The sequence below is a fragment of the Lycorma delicatula genome, chromosome 12 (assembly GCF_047948215.1).
Source record: "Lycorma delicatula isolate Av1 chromosome 12, ASM4794821v1, whole genome shotgun sequence".
In the NCBI taxonomy this organism is placed as follows: Eukaryota; Metazoa; Arthropoda; class Insecta; order Hemiptera; family Fulgoridae; genus Lycorma; species Lycorma delicatula.
This window is the reverse complement of record NC_134466.1, coordinates 39,228,958-39,252,043: the sequence shown is the minus strand read 5'-3', so window position 1 is coordinate 39,252,043 and position 23,086 is coordinate 39,228,958. Positions and strand designations below refer to the sequence as shown.

At 28.7% G+C, this 23,086-nt stretch overlaps 1 protein-coding gene across 1 annotated transcript; it reads left to right on the top strand.

The window, feature by feature from the left end:
- The first annotated feature begins 18,804 nt into the window (after nt 1-18,804).
- pen-2 (presenilin enhancer, gamma-secretase subunit) lies at nt 18,805-22,848 on the top strand. Its single transcript, XM_075379662.1, has 3 exons — nt 18,805-18,955; nt 20,412-20,516; nt 22,548-22,848. The coding sequence occupies exons 1-3, from the start codon at nt 18,895-18,897 to the stop codon at nt 22,685-22,687; spliced, it is 306 nt and encodes a 101-aa protein (XP_075235777.1). The 5' UTR covers nt 18,805-18,894; the 3' UTR covers nt 22,688-22,848.
- The last annotated feature ends 238 nt before the right edge of the window (nt 22,849-23,086 follow it).

Sequence of the window (23,086 nt, the reverse complement as noted above, 5' to 3'; positions counted from 1 at the left end):
TTTTTTTGGGATGGTTACAATACTTTCTCTTTTTAAGTATATACTATACTTCATCTACCAAAAAATTAAGAAAAAGAAAACTTGGTAAAAATAGCAATATTACTAATTCACTACGGTTAGATCGTGAAAACATTTTGTACTTTATATATTAATTTGGTAATTAATGTTCTATAATACAAAACATTTAGAAATTACTACTGTTTTATCTGAAAAATTAGCATTCAGTATAGCTCTTAGTTTCCTCTAACCAGTTAATTTTTAGTGGATTATACCCAAACAAATGTTATTAATTATCATAATCAAGGTTTGCAGACATTTCAAAGAAAAAAAGAAATTTGGCAACATGGTAAGTAATCCTGCTTAGCATAATTGACCTTGCAATGATTATCTTCTTGGTAATTTAGTACTGGGATTATTAAAAAAGAAAAAAAGATTGAATTATGATTGGTAGTTTAAAATATAATTATATAATTTTAATAATTAATATCTATTGAATCAAAATTAAACGATCGCAGATTCACAAAATTGTAAAACTGTTAAACTTATAATCAGAAGATACAATGTAATTTTAAATATAAATAATGTTTATAGGTCAAAAATTTTATTTAAAAAAAAAGCATAAAACATTTTAATAAGTATTTTTTTAAGCTTGAATGAAAACAACATATGGATATAAAAAGCAAACAAAAAGAAGGTTACGGAATAAATGTAATGAAAGTTACAGATAAAAGAAAAAGAATTAAGAAAAATCGTAGACTACAAGTTTTTCCAGTCAGCTTTAAAATTGAACAAAAAGAATAAATGAAGGAATGGCAAAAATACAAAAAAGAAAGAAAAAGATTAAAAAAATAACTTACATAAAAGAAAGGATAAGGTGTAAGAAAAATAAGTAGAAAAGAGGTAGTGGTGAGAGACTGTAGGAAAGAAAAAAGAAGAAAAGACGAAGTGAGGGGGGAAGTGGATATAAAGAAGAAAGAAAAACATGGGCAGGTGAAAAATGGCGGACGTATAAAACGACGCTCAATCTCGTCTTCATCTTTTTCGTCTTTTTCTTTTGGAAAATTTTTCAACAAGATGTTGACCCAACAGTCAGTTGTTCTGCTCTTCTAGTTGATATAGATGAGATTAGAGTAACTTTTTAAAAAATCTTAACCCGTATAACAGAAATGCCAAAATATATCATAACTGCTTTTATCAGAATAAATTTGGCTGTGTGATTTCTTTTTGTAGAAAATAAATATTTATAAAATATAAAAGACAAATTATTACTATAAAAATGAGCGGTTGTTTATTATGAACTAATGTTTATAATCAGAACCCCATTGTGAAGCTACATCTGTATACTACAGTGTGCTATTTCCACAGTGAACTATTGAGTCGATCAATCTTTTACAATATATATAATAATATATCTTTTGCCAAAGATAGATTGATTCAGTGATTTCATTCATATGTAAATATATAACAGGAACAGAAACTATTCAGACCCAAATAACCCATTACGCAAATAACAGAAATAAATATAAATATGCAGAAAAATATTTAGATCACAAATATTCCATATTATTATTCTTCAGGTAAAAAACAACTACTTTAGAATATTACAATATTATTACTTAAAATAATAAATATTATAAAATGATTGTTTTTTATATAAATAGGACACAATGCTGGTGTCCTATTTAATATTAGAAAGAATCTTCTTACCTTGAAATTCCAAAAACTAATTTATTCCAAAATTATTTCAAATTTTATTTTCGACCTCCTGGTCAGAAATAAAATTTGTTTTTAAATTCATTAATGTGTAAATCACTGTTTCTTTAAGAGAAGGAAGGAAACCATGTTTGAATTTAAAAAAAGTAAATGCATCTTGAGCATGTAAATTAAAAAAAAATTATCAAAAAAAGAGCAGTTTTAATTTTCTTGTGTAATTAATTGCTTTTTATTTTTAAAAAGTTCATCATTTTTAAAAATCTACTAAATTCCAAAAAATCTACTTTTATTCTAGAAAGAACAACCAACTTCTAAATAGTTCAAAAGAAGAAATTATTTAAATTTAAGATTTGTTGTGGCTAATTAAAATAGCTTCATCTGTGAAGTTAAAAAAATAAATAAATAGGTAATGTCATTCATACACAATCCCTAAAATGTACAAACAGAAAAACATAAACTGAGGTAATAAAAACAAATTAAAATAAACATAGCCATACATAAAAGTTGTTTTGTTATACATTTATATGGAATGCAACATGAAAACATGAAAAGAAAATGTATTTTACCAATTATTTTCAGACATAAATTTAATTATATATACAACACATAAGTAAATAGTAGATTCAAAGAATTTTATCATTTGCCTCTTTATAAAATTCATAGTATAATTTAATTTTATATTAAATAAAGTGGTTTATTCAATTTGAATAAAGAAATAACAAAGTTCAGTTCATTACTTTTTAAATTTCATTTCCAGGAATTATATACAATTGCAAACTACTACTAACACTTTATTAGTACAAAATTTATCCTCAAAAGTAATCTATTAACAATAATAAAAAATCAGAAACTGCTTAAATAAGCAACTAAATAAATTAATCCTTACCAAGCAAATATTTTACAAACTTTGTTTTCTAGCTAAATAATTAGTATAAATATTGATGAAATCTAATTGATTTTTGAGGTAATTTAACATTTTTATTATTTACTATTACTTAGTGTTTGCTTTTCTATAGCTTTTATCAAAGTTTATGTATTTCAGATTAGACATATGTATTTACTTTAATGATCAACTATTAAAAAAATAATTACTTTATGTACAAATATGTAACACCAGCTTATCAGAAAAAAAAAATTGTAATTTTGGTATCCCTGGATTCTTTAACACTTGGAATTCAAATGTCACCATATAATGAAGGGGCAAAATTCATTATTTCCAAATTAAAACCGTAAAATTCATGCAGTTACAAAACATGTTATATCCATGATAGATGCAGATGTAAAACTGTTATAATCACACTTCAATATTGATAATTGCAAAAACAAGAAATGATCACCTCACAATTCAAGTTCCAAAATCAGCTATTATGATAAAGAAGGTCAAAGAATTGATAAGTGAAGAATGGAGGACATTAAATCTTTGATCAAAATACTTTTTAAGACCAATAAACAAGAGATTAAATGGAAAATTAGGTAGAATAATAGAAGTGGTGTAGGAACAAGGGAAGTAGTAGAATTGCTGAGAGTAACTGCAAAAAAAAGAATGGAAAGAATTAAAAAAGTGTACACAGTTTTATTGATCTTGAAAAGGGAATTTGACAGAATTAAATGGAAAAGGATGATGAATGAATTAAGAAGTTAGGAAAATGTTGAATAAATTAGTGAAAGAGAAAATTGATAAAAGACTTGTACTTAAACAAGTCAGCAAGAGTAAAAACAAGAGGGAAAAGTGCAAAGACTGTTGCTTATCACCTACTCTATTTAACCTACATCTAAAGAAGAATGCTTTAATGGAAAGAAAGGACTAAGAGATTTGGAAGGATAGTTGGAACATTTAAATTTATCGATGATATGGTTCTGCTAGCAGATACTAAGGAGAAAATTATTGAAATCCTTCAAATCTTGACAAAAAATGTAAAGAATATGAATGAGTAAAACCAAGATTATTATAATAGAAGGAAACAGTGGAAATATTAGATAACAATATGTTCTAGACTGATCAGTGTTGAACAGAATGATTTATGTATTCAGGAACCACAGAAACTGAGGATATGTGCTGTACAACAATGGTAAGAATTATGGTACTGATGGTGAAGAAAAGTTTTAAAAGGAAAAGGTTTTTCTATGGAACATTACACAAAAAATTATGGAAGAGACTAACATAGTGCTATACATGAAGTGGACCACTGTATGGTGCTAAAACATAAATATTAATGTAGGATAAACAAAGAATAGAGGCCTGAGAAATATGGATATGAAGAATAATGGGAAGTAAGAAATGAAGAAGTGCTGCAAAGGACTAGAGAAGGAAGGAATTGGAAGGATGAATTGGCTAAGTCACGAGAGAAAGAGAATGTGTGCTGATGACTGCAACTGAAAAAAGAATGGGTGAAGAGAAGAAAGGGAAGAAGAAGATGAATTAAATTCATCTAACAGATAAATTTATTATTTATTAGATAATAGATTCAATTAAGTTCGGAGAAAGATATGATAACACTAAGAGACTGGTAAAGAATCAGGAGCATGAGACCGTTTTTTAAAATCATGACCTACCAAAAGTACTGTATAAGAACACAATCAACTGATTTTGTTTGACTGAAAAAAAAATGATTGATTTTTTAACATCCACGTAAAACCTAAATGAAAACTTTGGAAATGGTATTACTAAATAAGTCTGTATTTTTATAAATTTAAAAATCTCCAGAAATAATAAAGTAAAAAATTATTATTATTTTATAATAACTTTATTTTATCAAAGGAAAAATAATTGTTCAAAATCCATTAACTATCACTAAAAATGTATAATTTTGTACAAATATTAGAGACTTAAAATCATATACATTTTAATAAAAAAGGTTGAAATTTTATTTATGGTTCAGAAGTTGAACCATGGAATTAAACTGTTAGTTTGAGTCTAGATTACATGCATTGTTACCTATTTTTAGGAAATTAAAAATACGACCTATAAAATAATTGTATATTGTTGGATTAATGGATAACTTCTATTTATGAATAGAATGTGTTGAAGGAGATCATAATATCTTACGGTCTGGTAGAAATAAGGAAAAAATGACTGCTCCCTTCCAAAAACTGAATATTTCAAACAATTTGATGATTATATGGCTCCTAATATTTGTAACCTATAATCTAATGATATCATGGATACTGGAATATATTCTGCAAGAAAAAGATCCCTTTTGAGTAAAATATTTGAGATGAATGATCCAGACCGCTTCTTCCTGTTGATTGACCAATTGCCATGCTTATGAAGTTTGATGGTTTGTGACTATTACAAGATTACTTGAGTTGTTTGATGAGTATATGGTAATCAGCTGGTTTTTAATGTCGTTCAGTACATGTGGTATAGAACTGATGTGTAGATCGTGAAATAATACAATATTTATCTTCTATTTGAATGGTTGCTTTTTAGAAATAGAGTATAAGAATAAGGGTCAATAGGTCAATTGAGTGGAATTTTATGTTTTTTAACATAGAAAATAGGAAATACATTCGTTATACGATAAGTTTTTGATGAATACCATGCATTTATTAAGTTAGTATTAAATTGATGTCTTATTTTTTCTCTCATTACATTAATTAATTATATTGCTGGTAATCTCTGAAAAGTTTCCCTCTACAGGTACCTAATTCACAATAATTTTGGACTGCTGTCTTAACTGTATTTTTACGAAATCTAAATTAATTTTGACTGTAACGTAGAATAATAATAATTTGAATTTGTAATATTTGATTTAACTGGATATCAAATTATTATTATTGTATATATATATTCAAGAATAATTCTATTAAATTTGGTAATAAAAAGTTAAAAATTTAATACAGAAACCTATGAAATGTGATGTTGAGATAAAAGGTATAACATTCAAAATGAAGAGGTGTTAAGAAAAATGGGAAACAAAAGAAGATTTAAGGAAGAATTTTGTAAAAGAAGAATAATAAAACCAGAAGTCCTATACAGATAAGAATGCACCTTCTTCTAAAAAGAAGAACTAGGTTGGTAAAATAGATATTATATTAAAACATAGTAATTTAGTTACTGGTAACAAAGGGATGTATAAACAGAAAAAGCTGTAGAGGAATAAGGATATACATGAGAGACATAAAACAATGATTAAGGGTGTAGAATGTGTATATGTTTTAAATAAAAATATTAGCACAGATTATTAAATTGTAAAAAAATAATTAATAAGTAGGAAAATAACTAAGGAAATTTTCTCAAGATTAAAATTTTAATTAAAAAGCTCTCATATTAATATTCTAGGCTATTTGAAGAAAAAAACTAATTTTATTAAATATGGTAAAACCCCCTTAAATATAATAAAACCCAAAATCAGGTATTACAATAAAATAATTAAACCAGAAGACCTGTTCGCATCAGAATGTTCTTCAGTTTGAATTCAGATGCAATAGAAAAAAAAGAAAGGAGATTTTAGGTAGATTTCATAAGAAAGCTACCTATTGTAATGGGTACCATGATTCAACTTCTGTAAAATTTCTACATATCTTTGTGTTTCACATCCCCAAGACACAAAAACCATCAATCCAAAATTTTATATATACATATTTCACTTTCTTGTGGACATGATAACTTCTGTAATTTTGCACCAATCACTTTCAAATTGATACATAAAATATAACAACCCAAAATCTCGTTCGAATTCGTTAATGAGCAAAATCAAACCATTGGGGGTGGAAATGGGGAGGGTCTTTTTTGAAAAAATATATTACTATTACTTTCTTATTAAGTAAAATATTGAATTTGTTTAAAGTTCCTACTATTCTTTGGATAATGGCCAAGGGGTGGAAAAAATGGGGTTTCGAGGACAAAAACAAATCATAGCTCCCTTAATAGGCACAATAGTCATAAGGAAGTCTTGATATAAATTTATCAATAGCTTGTAGTCTAATGAGAAAACATAGTGTCCACAAAACTTGGAAAGTAATGTTTGACACAAGCTCATACAATACGAGTTCGCCTACCCCTATTTTGCGCTGGTGAAATCTACCTCTGCCTTCTGGCGTCCCAAAAGGAATTGTTTTTTTTGAAAATGAATAAAGATATTAATATTAATAAAGATATCCAAAGTAATAAAGATATTTACAAATATAATGAAACTGAGAAAATATCAAAATCAATCAGAAAAAGAGGAGCCAAGGAAGAAGGTACATTAGCTACCTTATGAGAAAAATAACAGACTCACAAAACAAATCTTCAACTATATTTACAACAAAAATATGGAAATTAATAGATTATTGTGGTTCAAAAAGATCTAAAAAAAAATTAAAATACCTGAAGAAATTAGTGTATAAAAGAACATCAACATCATCATTTCCATAAGATGGTACAATTCATAATTTAAAAATACCATATACTACAATTCATCTTCACTGTCTCTTAAGATGACCTCATTGTCAGCAAACCATTTATTAATTGCTGAAGATATGACTTTTTTTCCCAGAGAAGGAAACCAAGAAAGCAAATGAAAAAATTTTATTTTCTTCATAAAAAAGAAAAAAGAGAGAAGGCAAAACCAAGTGAAAAATTAAGAACTATTGTAAGACGAGGAAAGAAAATGCCGTGAAGAAAGAAAAATTAATGCAAAATGCTCCTTCATACAGCCCTCATTGGCCAAAAAAAAAAATAGTTAAACTTTGAATTTTTTATACCCAATAATGAATGAATAAATGTGTGTGTGTGTGTGTGCGCGCACGAAAGTTATCTTGTCACAGGGATTTTTCATTATTTTACTGACAGAAAACATTACGTAGAAAAATAAAACATGTTAATGATAAATATTTAAATTAAGACTATGTAGTTTACAGTGTTGGCTCACGTAAAGGCACTGTGGAACTGCATCACCCCCTATTTTCACTTTTTATTATCTATAACATTTAATATAATGAGTTCTTTTTTCTTTAATTCTTTCTTTATTTGTATACAATATATAATCCTTAAGCTTAATGTCAGTAGCCATCCCCCAGTTTATGAAAAATAAATAAAAGTTTTTGTATGAAACTGTTCGTTTCACAGTTCCAGCGGCTATTGTGTGCATGCAAACATAAAAAGCTGCATGCGAGGTTGCGAGGGAGAGAGAGGACTGTCACTCCCACAGTGCCGACCCTGGCGTGCTGGTGGAAGATAATTCTTTTTTTACTCTGCGTGTCTTGTGCTTAAAAACCGTAAATCCTATTCTTGAATGTGATAAAGTGTAAAATTAGATTATTATTAATCTGCTTCCTGCTATTTTATTGATTCATATTTTTTCGGTTTTTAATTTTACAGAAAACTTTAACCATGACCTTGAAAAGGCCTAGAAAAACTTTTCTGGAGCAGCATACCCATTTTAGCTACGAGCCGCCACTTGTAATTTGTAAATCTCATTATTGAGGTTAGGTTGGACTGATAAAATATTTAAAAAAAAAAAAAAAATAAAATCACATAATTTCATTAGAATGTATATTTACGAATATTTATTTAAATATATATATATATATATATATATATATATATATATATATATATATATATATATATATATATAGTAATTTACAAATATTTAACAAATTTTAAGGATATGTTCTACCACTAAAAGTAAAGAAAAAAGTTCGTATAAACATATTTTCGAAAACGTTTCGATAACGAGTGTCGACTGGTGAAAGATTTCTCTCTGATTTACGCCTTCGGTAAAATTAAGTAATCACTCTAATTCTGATTAAGATTAAGAGGTAAATTTAATGGTTTTATATAAAATATGACCTGAAAAATTGCAAAAAAGTCCAAAACTGTATTTTTAGTAGTGTTTGAGAAATCTTGGGTAAAAGACAAAAGATTGGGTTTGAAAAAAATAGTATTTTATTTCTGGTATAAAATAACTTCGTTAAATAGGTAATAAACTCATTAAAAAAAAAAAGTCAACCTTGTAGAAAATTTTATTTCGAGTGAAATGCTATGAATAAATATTGAGTAACGCTACAATAATTCTGAATGTTATGCCGACTAATACTAACTAAATGAAATCAAAATTAAAAAAAAAAAAAAAAAAAAAAGAAAAAAATCAATGAATCAAAATGTCCTTCTTCTCCGAAAAGATGTTGAAATTAATTTTTAATTAGCTTTAAAAATATCAAATAAATTGTTATATTAATGTCTTCTTTTATTTTTTCTTCATTTTTTTTTTTTTAATTTTGATTGTTTATTTTTCTAAAATATTTCATTCTTTTGTTTTGTAATACTGGATATTTTTTTCGTTTATTACCCAGTTAAAATCTGCCATGATTTGATTTGTGTTTTTTATAACAAACTTCGAAATTCTTACGTTTATATTTAATTTCTAAATAAGACTTTAATCTTATTATTTTACTAAGAATCAAATTCTCTACAAATTTGCTTTAAGGTTTTATATTCATTACCTATTTAACAAAATTATTTTAAGCCAAATAAAAAATAGTGCGTTTTCCTACTACAATCTCAGATTTTTCGAAAACTATTTAAAATACAATTCTGGGAACTATTTTTTTTAATTTTTCAGGTTAAATCTCTTATAAAACAACAAAATTTACCACTTATTTTGGGACCCAAGGATTATAGTATAGCTTAATTTTAATGACGGTGCAGAAATCAAAGCGAATATTTCACCAGCCAACACACGCTAACGAAGGATTCCGGACCGATGTTTATATGAACATTCTTCTTTATTTTCACCAATAGAACATGTCCTGTCGTTTGCTACATTCTTCATGAATCATTCTGTATATAGTATATAAATCTTAGGTTCAATACAAAAAAAATGTATCTACATATACGTGAGATTAAAAATTGTTTAGAACGATGAATTCAGTATTTCTGAATAATTTTTCTACTTGTGGATCTCACTGTTGATTTACGTCACACTTCTGGATAGGTTCGGCCGGTTACTGGGGGGCATTCTCCGCACCACTAGTCTCTTTATTGTGTAATAACTTTTTAATGTCTAGTCAGTCGCGAAGTTATGTTCGAATTAATTGGACCTGTGATCGAAATATTAAGCCGAGTGTACTCACATGAGTGTATTAGTTAATTATTATGATTGTTTTCCGTATTTTGTTATTAGAGTTACATATGCTAATCTTAAATAAATTAGTGCGTTTCGTTCTTACTCGTTTTATTTATGTCATAATATCGGTCCAGGGATTGAGCTCAGTACCTGTTGTATTTTATCCACAGTCCACAAATTATCAACGTTTATTTTACGCATTAAACAAAAATATATTTGATGAGTTAATGGAAAGACGGTGGATGTGACATTTTTTTAATGAAAATGAAATCTCAACTTATTTAAAAAATGAAGACATATTTATTAAAGAAACTATAGAGAAAGGAAGTGATATAATGTACAGAAAAAGAAATGAGAGAAATCCTAACGAAAAGCATTGGATAGAAAATCCGATGGTTTATTAACTATTGATAAAGTTAATAGTATTACGTCAAATTCACCAATCTGGCTTAGTAAAAGAAAGTAAATATTTAATGCGATTGTAAATAATCGATATCAACAAAATAAAACTGATAAATTATAAAAATAAAGGATAAAAATCATAACATCACATTTTAAACAAATAAAAAATTTTTTTTTTTACTCGTAAATGTTCTTATACGTTAAATTTCATTTCTTATTTTTAACGTGTTTGCAACATTTTTTTTTTATCTATATAAATAAAAATGTAAATATTCATTTGTTCAAAATCTTAAATCTCCGAAAGTTCTTCACAGATTGCTTTGAAATTTTGACAACGTTGCATTCGAATACGCGCGTGTTTTAAAAACATACTTTTTTAAAAAAACAGCGCTCTCTGTTGGACGTAAAAACAACACACGCTATAGTAAATATTTTACGATTCTATTTCAATGTTTCCGATATGTGTGTCCGTTATAGACTAAATAACTACTGGACCGATTTTCCCGCGGGGAAGGAAGAAAGAGAAAAATCAGAAAAGCGATATAGGGAAAAATCGAAAAGGTAAAAGGGAAGAAGGGGAAATGTAAAAAAGGGAAAGGAAAAAAGAAAAGGGGAAAGGTGTCAAGAGGAAGGGGGAAAGAGAAATGGGGAAAAGGAAATAGAAAGGCGGAAATGGGGAAGGGTAAGGGGACAATGGGGAAAGGGAATATGGTAAAAACGAAAATAAGAAAAGGAAAAAAGGAGAGGAGAGAAAGGGTAAAAGGGAAAGGTTAAATTTTGTGAAGTTCCGTAATGTTCATTTTGTTAATGCTTTATTAAACTTTCAACTGTACTCATTTAATCTATACATATATTGAAATCTAGCAAGAGCGAAGCATTGCCGGGTCTGGTAGTTATTAATGATAACTAACATCCTCCGTCGCGGCTTCGCCCGCGCTATATATGAGTAGAAATTCAAAAATTGGAAACAGTTTTTTAGTAATTATATTGCTCTCAGATTTATAGCTGTTCATAATTTATCGGATAAAATATATTAACTTAGATACATACAAATTTTCTGTAAAATAACATTTCTTAAAACATGATAAAAAAAGAAAAATATAAAACCTCTGGGTAAACTGTATTTCTTGTTTGTCACCCGCTGTTATCAAGATTATGTATATGATTGTGAGGATTCCAGTTCGGAAAAATCTTATAAATAATTGAACGCGGGACGTATATTCTAAACGGAGATCCATTCAATGTGATTGAAAGTTTGGCCTTACAATTTTTAATAATAATAGCAAAAGAAACTCTTCACGGGGAATCGGAGACATTTAAATTAAAATGGTAGATCTGTAGGGATCATAAGGGTCGAGGAATAAATTTAATTTCTCCTGTTGCTAACCCAGTAAGAATCTAGCTTCAATGATATTTTTATTCATAGCTCAAATCTGTATTCTGGTACCGTTACACAAGATTGGAAGGTTGAAAAGTAACTTAGAAACTTAACTGAAGAACCACCTTTTAATTTCTGTGTACGAGGTGGAAATCTTGATGGAATGAGACCATTACGAAACTCTTCCGGATGATGGACTGCATCATCAGTGCTTAAAACTGTATCAACAGATAAATATTCACGGAAATTACCGTCAAATATTTCGAGAATATTCTTATTTATTTTCTTCTATTGTTATATTCCTAGGCAATGCTCTTTCGCACAATCCAAGATACGAACTATTCAGTAAATCAGGATAAACTTCAGAAATCAAACCAATTTTACTGTACTTACAAGTATATCTATCTTTCAATCCATAGTTACGTAACTATTTATCGTTTCCCCTAGTTCCATCAGCAGTTTTCAATTTCTCGGTGGTTGAACTAGATTTTGAACCTAGAGTATACGTTGCTCTTCAAATTTTTGAGAACGTTCTGCCATAGATTCACCACGTTGTCTACGATCATAATTTCTAGTAGCACTAAAATTTCTTATTTCAATCTTTGATCTCGTCGACCTAAATATTACGAAAATATTAATACCGAATTGAAAATCAAATCTATCCCGATTATATCTATGTATTACCTTTTTTTTTAAGAGGTGGAGGAACCCCATTTATGGGGGCGCCGAAGCAGTGTCGGACTCGCTAACAGGTTCCGCAAGCTGTTACAGAAAATGCGTATATATTTCTACGCACTACCGACTAAACCTCCACTACTGGCGACCCCACCTCCTGGAAAACTGATAATAAAGCATTACTTCAAGAGGGGGTTAAGCGCTCACACACACATTCGGTCTCCACAAGAAAACATCATCCATACCAACATACTAAACCACTAGACGCACACACTGCACACCACAAATACCTAAAGGAGGAAAACATCCAGGAATATAACACACCTAACAGGTACTAAGACGTACCACACACATTTATACATTCATACAATCAATCCAACACAAGACATGCACACAACAATCATGAAGAAATAACGCACACTCACAGCCAACAAAAGCACACTCACACTTAATTAAATTTCCACAATTTCACCCAGAGTACACAAACACACACACACAAACTCAACTACTTACCCACACCACCGTCAGCCATAATCACTAAAGATGTGAACAACGACCTCAGGCATCGACAGCGGAATGTACACCGCCAAAGCGACCCCCTCATGCTCGAGAGGGCTCCCAAGACACTCAGCCGCAAACCTGTCCAACCCGGCACCCTCCGAGGCTTCATTCCCTTGCAGGCCGCGCCTACACTCGCCGTCTCAAACGAGTTTTTTCTGTGCTTCTAGGTTCTTCTTAAACTTTTCTATTATAATTTGCTATAATAGTCCATTGCTTTACACCCTGAAGCATCCTGCTGAATATCCTCAGGTCTGAACATTTCCACCCGACTCATGGTACGAAGTTTCCTCCGCATCGCAGACAGGATAGCGGTCTGAATGGCTAAGAGCGAACCTAAAAAGATACAACCTGTATGTATGTCTTACCCTGACTGAAGTTATTATTTTAGGATATAAAAATCTAGAGAGTGCTACTTTATTCGCGGGTCACCTCTAGATTAGACAATGACATTAAATTTATTAAAACACATAATAGTTTTTTTAAGAAGTTGATATTAATATAAACAACGTTAAATTTAATAAAAGAAGTTTTAGGTTATTTTTTTCTCCGCGAATAGGCCTTCAAGGACCCGCATATTATTTCAATGTAGTTTTTTCTTCCACAAGTTCATTCTTTCGGACTCTAGCTCTTCTTTCTTCAGTCCATTCTCCTCTGATGACGTTTTTATTTTCACCTACAAGAATCTTTAATTCAAAAATTTGCTTTCTGTATTCTTTTCGATCTAGACAGTATTTTTCTGTGATGTTGAAATTTTTGAACTCTTCTTTATCTATTCAACGTAGCTACTTTAACCTTTATATTCCAGAGTTTACTGTGTTGTTCTTCTTGGACCATAAATCTAGGTTATTTATTACTACTTTCTTTTTATTTATGATTTATATAAAAGTGAAAATGGTGAGGTTTAGACTGTGGTAAATATTATGTTTTACCACACTTATTTTTCTTATGAAAAATAAACGTAGCCGCCATTTTGTAATTTGCAAAGGTATTTAAGTTCTGATTTTTTCTAATTTTAAAATTGTATTATCAAGACGTTTCTCAAATATTAATGTGATTCGTCCATCCGAACTTGAGATATAAATTATTATATAAAAATAACAAAATGGCGGATAGTGGGAGAAGGAAAACCTGTAATTTTTCCTAAGAATATTTTTTGTTTAGTATGACAAGTAGAATCTGAAAAAGTACAGCCAGCCCACCATTTTAAAAATATTCTGTAGGTAGTATAAATACATTACGTTATGATGTTAAATTTTCCTCATTTCATTCAATTATGCTACACAAGAGGAGGAATAATGAATGGATCCTCCCTCCCTCTCTCTCACACACACACTCTCTCTCTCTACTCTCTCTCTTTCTCTTTATATATAAACGGTTTTAACAATAATACCAGAGACCAGTGCGAGAATAATAAAAATAATTGCTGAGGATAATTAAAAAGACAACTGAAAAATCTTTATAGTTCGTTTTCTACAACCAGTTTTTCAAGCTACTGCCAAATCGGAGTGTGTATGTATAGATTAACAACTGTAATCACGGCTACTGGCTTGGCCATAGCCGTCTAAGACCAGTCATGGAGCAATGTAAGGGTAAATGTACCGATAGAAATGTAGTCTTGAATAGACGAACGTCGACCATTCTTGAAATATGCGATTAATTGAAACCCAATCACCAAATAACACCGGTATCCGCAGTCTAGCAATCAAATCAATGTAAAAGCAATTGTCTTTACAAGGACTCGAACGTTAGAAATCTCAACTTCAAAAACTCCCTTTCGGCACGCCCGAAAGCGGAAATAGATTTCACCGGTGATAAGTAGGGGATAAAAAAGATTTCCACCTTAAAGTTAAGAACACTTCAAATTTACTCAATACGACAATGTTGCATGTAAAAAAAAGGTTTCACATGTTTAGCATACGACAAGCCCCATTTTCTTACAATTCCAGCAATATTTTGGTCATCCCTTGCCGTAAGGATTAGTCATATCAATCATTGATCAAACAAAAGTTTTAGGTAATGTTTAGAAGACTAACAACCTTTTTAAACCGATTCGATACTATGCTTATTAAGGGAGGTATGATTTTTTTTCTCCGAAACCCCATTTTTTCCACCCCCTGGGGCAATGGTTAGTGATATCCAAAAAGTTTACTTATATAAATGTTTTAGGCACTTATCCAAAGAATAGTAGGAACTTTAAACGAATTTGATATTTTACTTAATAAAAAAGTTATATTTATATTTTGTTTTTTTCGAAAAACCCCTCCATTTCCATCCCCATCGTCCAATTTTGCCCAATAACAAACTTGACCGAGATTTTGGGTCATGATATTTTATGTATCAATTTGAAAGTGACTGGCGAAAAATTACGGCAGTTATCCGTGTCCACAAGAAAGTGAAATATATATATATATATATATATATATGTATATAAATGTATATATACATTTTTGAACTGACGGTGGTTTTGGGGTCTGGGGGATATGAAACGCGAAGATATGTCGAAATTTTCCGGAAGTCGAATCATGGTACCATTTTCAATAGGTAGCTTTCTTATGAAATCTATCTAAAATCAACTGATTTTACAGATGACGAGTTTAACCACTAGACTTACCCGGCGAGTTAAAACTATTTATAGATGATAAGTTTTTATTATAAACGTTTTATTATAAAATCTGGTTCGAATTTTTCATTATGAAAGTTTATATTATTTTAAACTTATTCAGAGAAAGCAAATTTGACTGATGCTGTTTTATCTTAGAAGTTTTACTTCCTTTACAGCCACAAAAAAAGAACTGAGACGAAATAAAACGAAATAATTAACGTACCTTTTTTTTGCTTGTTAAACAATGTGGAATATTAAGTGATCAATTTTAGTAGGGGGAGAGTTCTAAAGTGATTTAAAATGCATTTTCTAAATTTATAAGAATGTAGAAAATTATTTTCACCCGGATAATTATTCTTTACTTTCCAGACTATAGCTGAATTATTGGTGCAGTAATGCTGCTGTTATAAAGGAAAAGTATAGCGATCGGCCAAATGTTGGGTTATGTAGTTTTTGTAAATGTTAATGTTTCAAGACCTCCCCAATCTAAAAAAAAAGTTGACAACACAGTTGTAGGACTTTCCCGGAACGCGGCTTTAGCCGTGTGACGTAGGACAGTTGTAGGACTTTACAGTCACGTGGCTAAAGTCGCTTTCCGAGAAAGTCTTACAACTCTGGGTTGTTTCTGATGCACGGCTTACACACATATACACACTACTTAATTAAAAATATTTATCGTTTTATTAAAATATAATTTTTTTCATTTATTTAATTCAATTATTCTAGCTAAAGCGCGTAAGCATACCGTATTTAATTCCCGCGGATGTGGCGGTACTAGCGGTGACGATCGGAATTAACTAATTCCGATCGATTAACTAATTACTAATGTAATTTACAACTTACATAGAACAAATTTAGCTTGTACGGTCACCAGATTGGTGTAGCCACGAGACTTAACGCACCAGGTACTGAGTCGACTTAGCGATCGAGTTTGAGACATAGGCAAACCGAGTTACTCTTTTACACTTTAAATATTATTAATTTATTTAATTCTATCGCTCACCTGTGACGTCACAATATAGCAAACGACTACAGCAGCATTTTTTGGTGTAAAGCATTTTTTGCAAATATTGTTATTTTTTGATTGGTAACAAATATGCCTGAGAAAAATATGACCTTAATTAGGCGAAATTATCTCGAGATACTAAGTAACACTGCTGTACAGCCTTACCCCCTTGGCCTTTTTAAGTTGAAAATTTAATGGCATCAGTACCCCATACATAAAGGTAATCTGACCAAGTTTAGTCAAAATCGGAACAATAGTTCTGGAGATGATATAAGGTGATGTGGAGGCCCAACACCGTACACACATACGAATATCCGGCTTTATGTGTTCCTTAAGTGTGAAAACGTCAAGATCCAGTGAAAAACGCATATGCCCAAACTGGACCGATTACAATACTTTCCCTTCTAGAGCTACAACGCTATTTAGATCGGAAAAGTAACAGAAAAAAGTTGGTTCTTAAACGATTCGTTCTCGAGCGTTCATACGTGTGTTGAACTGAATTTTTATTATTTTCGGATTGACTTAATATAAATTCTTCGGAAATGGTCTAAAAATTGTCTTTATATGGGGCATTGATGGGAGTTAATTTTGGACAAATTTAAAAAATGGCAATTAGTAGTTTCGCTAATTTTAATTTTTTCTTTTTTCTATAATGTTTCTAGAAAACTGAATTTTAGTATGATGAACGTACTTATTAAGTTATTTAATATTTCAAAGGTTTGTCGATCGGATTTAAGGAAGGGGGATATTCATCATTATTTTTAACTATTTTACCTCGTAAAAAACTCTTTGACGAAAATAAGTAGAAATTTAAAAATATTTGGTTGGCTACATACGTCCTAGCTTTTATCTGATTTTCTACTGCATCGAACAAGGTGACATTACGGGACCATATTTTTTTTTTTATAGACAATAATTTTTTTTAGCCTCGTTGAATAACATTTCACCAAATTAGGTCAATTTATTGAAATAAATAATTACTAAAATAAATAAACTTTTAAACTTCAAAAACAAAGGGCTGAATTGGACCTAAAATATCAATGCTTTAATTTTCAAGATGGATTGAAAATCCAACTGTTACTTAATGTAAACGATATTTTAACTTTTTTTAAAAAAAAAAACTAGATTTCAAATGGACCCTACTTAAGAACTAAAAACGTTTTTATAATTTTTGATACTTTAACTCTTTCTCATTTTTAGCTGTTATTAAAAATGTTATATTGTTTATAACGATTCACTATTTCAACTTATCCATTTCAAAATATTTTTATAATCTTTTTCTTCCTTAAATGAGGTGTTATTAAAATGGGATTAGCTTTTTAAATTATCGAAGACAAAATAAAAAATATTTTTTATTTATTAGGATAAAATAAAAAAAATAAATAAAAGATCTTTCAAATGTAATTTTTTATTAATTTTACCAATTTTCGTTTTGCTTTTTAAATAAATAAAAAAGGATTTTTAACCTCATTGAGAGAGAGAGAGAGAGAGAGAGAGAGAGAGATATGATATTTTACGCAATAAAGAAATTCAACAGCATTATTTCTAGTTATTTTATCCATCCACAAGTTAAAACCGTCGAAAAATTTAAATAGGATTTATTATTATTATTACTACTATTTTTGTTTAATTATAAATTGTCCATAATAAATGGTTTAACGAGCCCAGCAATTTAAATTGCAAAAGTTAGTTAACATATAAATAGGGTGTTAAAAAAGGATAACGAAAAAAAATCGATATTAAAAAGGTAACTCTTATTAACTTGCCAGCTTTCTACAAAATAAATTATATAATATATTATATTAAACTTATAATATATTTTATTATATAATATTTATTATATTATAATAAAGAAAATCACACACTGATGTGTTATAATATTTCTTATAATAAAAATTATGATCAGACAACATTAAAAAAAGTGAATATTTTTATGAAAAATACGATTGTAGTCCAAATAAAAATATTAATATTTTACGAATTAACATTAGTTAAACTACCGCAAAAAAGTAAATAAAATCCGTATACAATAAAATGACAATTTTAAAAGCGTTAATGCAATAGTTGAGTAAATCTTTAAATGCTAGCTAAATTAAATGTGCAAACAATTTTTCTAACTGTATTTCGAAAAAGCTTTTCTAATTGGTTAGCTATTTAAATATTCATCAATATATTTTGTATTTTTGATATAAAATAGAATAAAAGTAATTAGTTAAATAAAAAGGGCATATTTTTTAAATTTGAATTGTATAAAGAATACGAAATTAACATTTACTTGTTTTGTATTTATTTTGATGTCGGTTTGTGCAAATCCAATCATTCATGCTATCTACCGGTGTTATAAAATACTATTTATTTTTTTTTCAATATGGGTAAGGTAATGCCATCTATTTTCTAATTTAAGTACTAATAAACAGCTGTTACTTGGTTAGGTGCGTTTATGATCTCTCTTACTTTTATAATTCACTTTAAATTATAGTTGAAAATAATTTAATATTAAAATATGGATTTATCCAGGATGAAGAATGATCATAAACTGTATTTATGTAAATGGTATTTTAGAGGTAGGTTATATTTTGTTTGTTAATCCAAACATTACAGGATTGTCTATGTACCTCCAAACATTGCAGGAGTAATCGTTATTCTTTTTGATAATATCGTATTATATTAAAATGTTTGGTAATTATAATATATTATATTATAAGAATCCGCCGTTTACAAATTAATTAAATTTATATTGCTCAGTAACTTCTGAAAATATTTTATAACAAACTTTGAGCTGCGAGTTACAAATCAGAATGATAGTTTTTACACCTTTTTGGGGTATCTTAATGTCATTTATTGAATTATTTTATATTAATAACTGCAAAAAAAATTATTGCTATCAATGTTATGTTGCAAAGGTTGAATATGTTGAAAGTTGTTACAAATTATTGAATATAACTACTTCAACCTAACTTCCTACCATCGGTTTAATCAAGGATGAATTTGAATTAAATTAAAAAAATTTAACATTAGTTGATTTTAATTAAGTCGTTTTTTAAGTGTTATCGTAACAGTTAAATATTTTTTATAAGTATAGGTACCATTTTAATTGTTTTCTTGTTCTATAAAAACAAAAGATAATATGATTATTTTATAAATAACTTGAAAATTTATTTCATAAAATATTTCAAAACTCGGTAGTACTGCTATTGTTGTATATAATTAGTTAAAAACATATTAATTATAATTTTTTAAATTATTTGTTCTAGTGTATTGTGTTGTTTATAATTCTAAGTGATTTTGTATTTGTGATTGGATGTGTGTCTGATAGCCTAATAATGTTTATTGGAGCCTGTAATTTTATTTTTATATATCTCTACTGTTTTATCTGTGTGTGCTTTGTTATCTTGTGTACGAATGTTTGTTTATGTATGTTACAGTTGTATACTTTTATTCCTATTTATACAATAATTTTTCTATAAGTGTACCATCTATAATATCACTGAAAATGAGAATCTCAGAAATAATGTATGTATGTTGATACATTTCTAGTAGTTTAGAAAGTATGGTATGATTTTATTTCAAAGATTGTAAACATAATTTTATGAAGAAATTATTTTAGGTTAGGTTGGATGTGATTGCATTCAATAATTTTAGGTTTCAAATCTAAATCCCCTCAAATAGTGATGTTTCATTTAACCATTATAAAAACAATTAATTCTAATATTTGTTAGTCAATAATTTTTCTTATATTACTTCACTATTGAAGTTTTATGTAAGTATCATGTAACTAACTAGAAAACTTAATCTTTACACTTTATTGGTTGGATATGTATTTGGCATTGAAACACTATTGTAAGGGTAAGTTGAAGCCCCAAAACAGATCTAAGAACCTGCCTGAAGGCAAATAATCTAAGGAATAACATAATAATTTAAAAATGTAATATTAACAAAATATTTCTTTTCCCAACAAATATTCTGAAATATGTATTTAAATAAAAGGTATTTCATTTTGTTCACTATTATTTATTCCAGCTGGATTTGCCATACTTCCATTTGTTTGGCTTGTGAATGCAATATGGTTTTTTGAAGAAGCTTTTAGAAAACCTCCATATGAAGAACAAAAGGACATTAAAAAGTGTAAGTAGATATAATTAAAATTGAGAACTTTGTTGATATTATTATCTAAATTTCTTCCACTAGATTTTATTGAATAATTATGTATTTTTTCAATTTATTTTATTCGTATATCCTCTTTATAAATAATATTGGCCCTTTATAAAATAAACTTTTGTTAAGCATGTATCATTAAATACTGTTCAGTACCAGTGACTGTTGCCAGTAGTTAATAAAATGCCTAAAAATACCCCCATGTTATGAAATTGCATATAGCATTCAGCTTCAGTAACTTATGAGAGTTTGTTTACAAACAATGACTTCAATCACTGGCACTTTATTTTTACTTAACACTGTTTTCCAGGATGCTTCTCCCTGAAATATTTGTTTTCTGAGTTATATTCTTCAGTGATTACTGAAGAAGTTTACAATCTTTCAGGACTCATCACATATTGTTTTAAGTTTTATAAATTTTTGTTATTGTGTATTGTTACACAGTAAAACAATAGTAATTTGTGTGTTTATTTGAGATCTTATAGTGCCTTAACCTTGCAAAGCCAACACAATCTTAGAAATAAATAAAATTGAAGTTATAGAGTTTCCAGAAATCATGTTTAGGCCTTCTTTTTTTGTAAATAGTGTTTCATAATCCTGAAATTGTTACATTTACATATCAACTGCAGTTATGATATGTAACAACAATCAGTTGTTCCAACTGATTGTGTCACACTAACCCACCAGGTTGGTCTAGTGGTTAACGCGTCTTCCAAAATCAGCCGATTTGGAAGTCGAGAGTTACAGCGTTCAAGTCCTAGTAAAGCCAGATATTTTTACTCGGATTTGAATACTAGATCGTGGATATCTGTGTTCTTGGTGGTTAGGTTTCAATTAACCACACATCTCAGGAATGGTCGAACTGAGAATGTACAAGACTACACTTCATTTACACTCATACATATCATTCTCTGAAGAATTATCTAAATGGTAGTTACTGGAGGCTACCCAGGAAAAAGAAAGAAAAGATGATTGTGTCACACTACAGTTTAAAGGAAATGAAAAAGTTTTATTCCAAGACAGGAATTTTTACTACAGTCTTGGAATGAAAAAGTCTCTGTATAATCTAATTATTTTATGGGAATCAGGAAGCTTAAGCATATTATAACTGACTACTGCCTCTGTTAGGGAAACATGATTGAAGTTATACGTATGAATTAGTAAATGTATAGTAATTTTAGGCTGTACAGTGATTTTCCAGTCGTGTAGATGGTACGTCAGAAACTGGGCATGTATTTTCTTGGATAAAAAGGTAGATTATTTTAATCTTAAATATCTACTTTAGCCAAAAATTCATTTTAAAAACTGTAACGTCATAAGAATGTAATTCTTTGCTATTATTTTTTTTTTATAGGTAATTTATGTTAAATGTAAAAAATAAACAAATCTTTAATATATTTATATAAATAAAACAAAATTGAATAAAATTTTTTTATCAACAAAGAAACATAGCCTCTATCATTGTTTAAATTGTTGTGTGTTGTTGCTGGGTAAACAGTAGAACTGGGAGAATAAAGCATTTATTCAGTTGAATTTCAGTCCAGTAGAAGGGAAGGGAATTCAGATATCATGGTATAAGATTCATTTTATTATATGTCGCAGTTTATATCTTTGTGATCTATACAAATATATTTTTAAATATACTTTCACATAAATTTTCTTGGATGAGGTGCCCATCAAATTGGCATATCTAAGAAATAATGTAAAATTTGTTTTGTAATCCTCAAATAGCATTATTCCACGTTTATAAATCCAAGCTTGCTCACAGTTAACTATATTCATATCTATTTTTAATTTTGGAGAATTCCTTATTTTTATCTGGTGAAGAAGTTACTGACGGCCTACTTAAAGTGACAGTATTGTGCGATTACTTGCATCATATCAATCAAAATGTTATGAAAAAACTTATATTTGGAGCCTATTCAAGAGAATAATACCAGAATTTTATGTGATGTTTATTTGTAAATGTATTTTTAACTTTATTTTTTAATCTTATTTCAGATGTAACATTTTCTGGTATCGGAGCAACTATTTGGATTATTGCAATTGCTGTGTGGGTGTACACATATCAGACACATAGGGCTGAGTGGGGAGAATTTGGAGATAGCTTATCTTTTATTATACCAACTGGAATTAAATAATAAAGTAAGATTAGTAAGATAAAAATAAATATATGTAATGATTTTATTATTTAATATATATTATTTATAAATAATTTAATTGTATCAGATTTTATTACTTGTATTAAAACCAAAAGTTTGTATAAATAATACCTATTTTTTATTAAAATATTAATTTTTTATTTTTTGTTTATTTTTATTAAAAAAAACCTAGTAATTCTGAGGAATTACTTCATAAACTTCATGCACCACATTATTAGTAGTCTCAAGATATGGCAATACTTAATATCATCTCAAGGATATTTGACTGAATTAATGTAAAAATGGAAATACAGTCACTACAGAGAAAAACTAAACCACATGTTCTTTGCTGTTAGTCATGTGTACAAATAATCATCTTATGAAGAATGGAATCTGTTA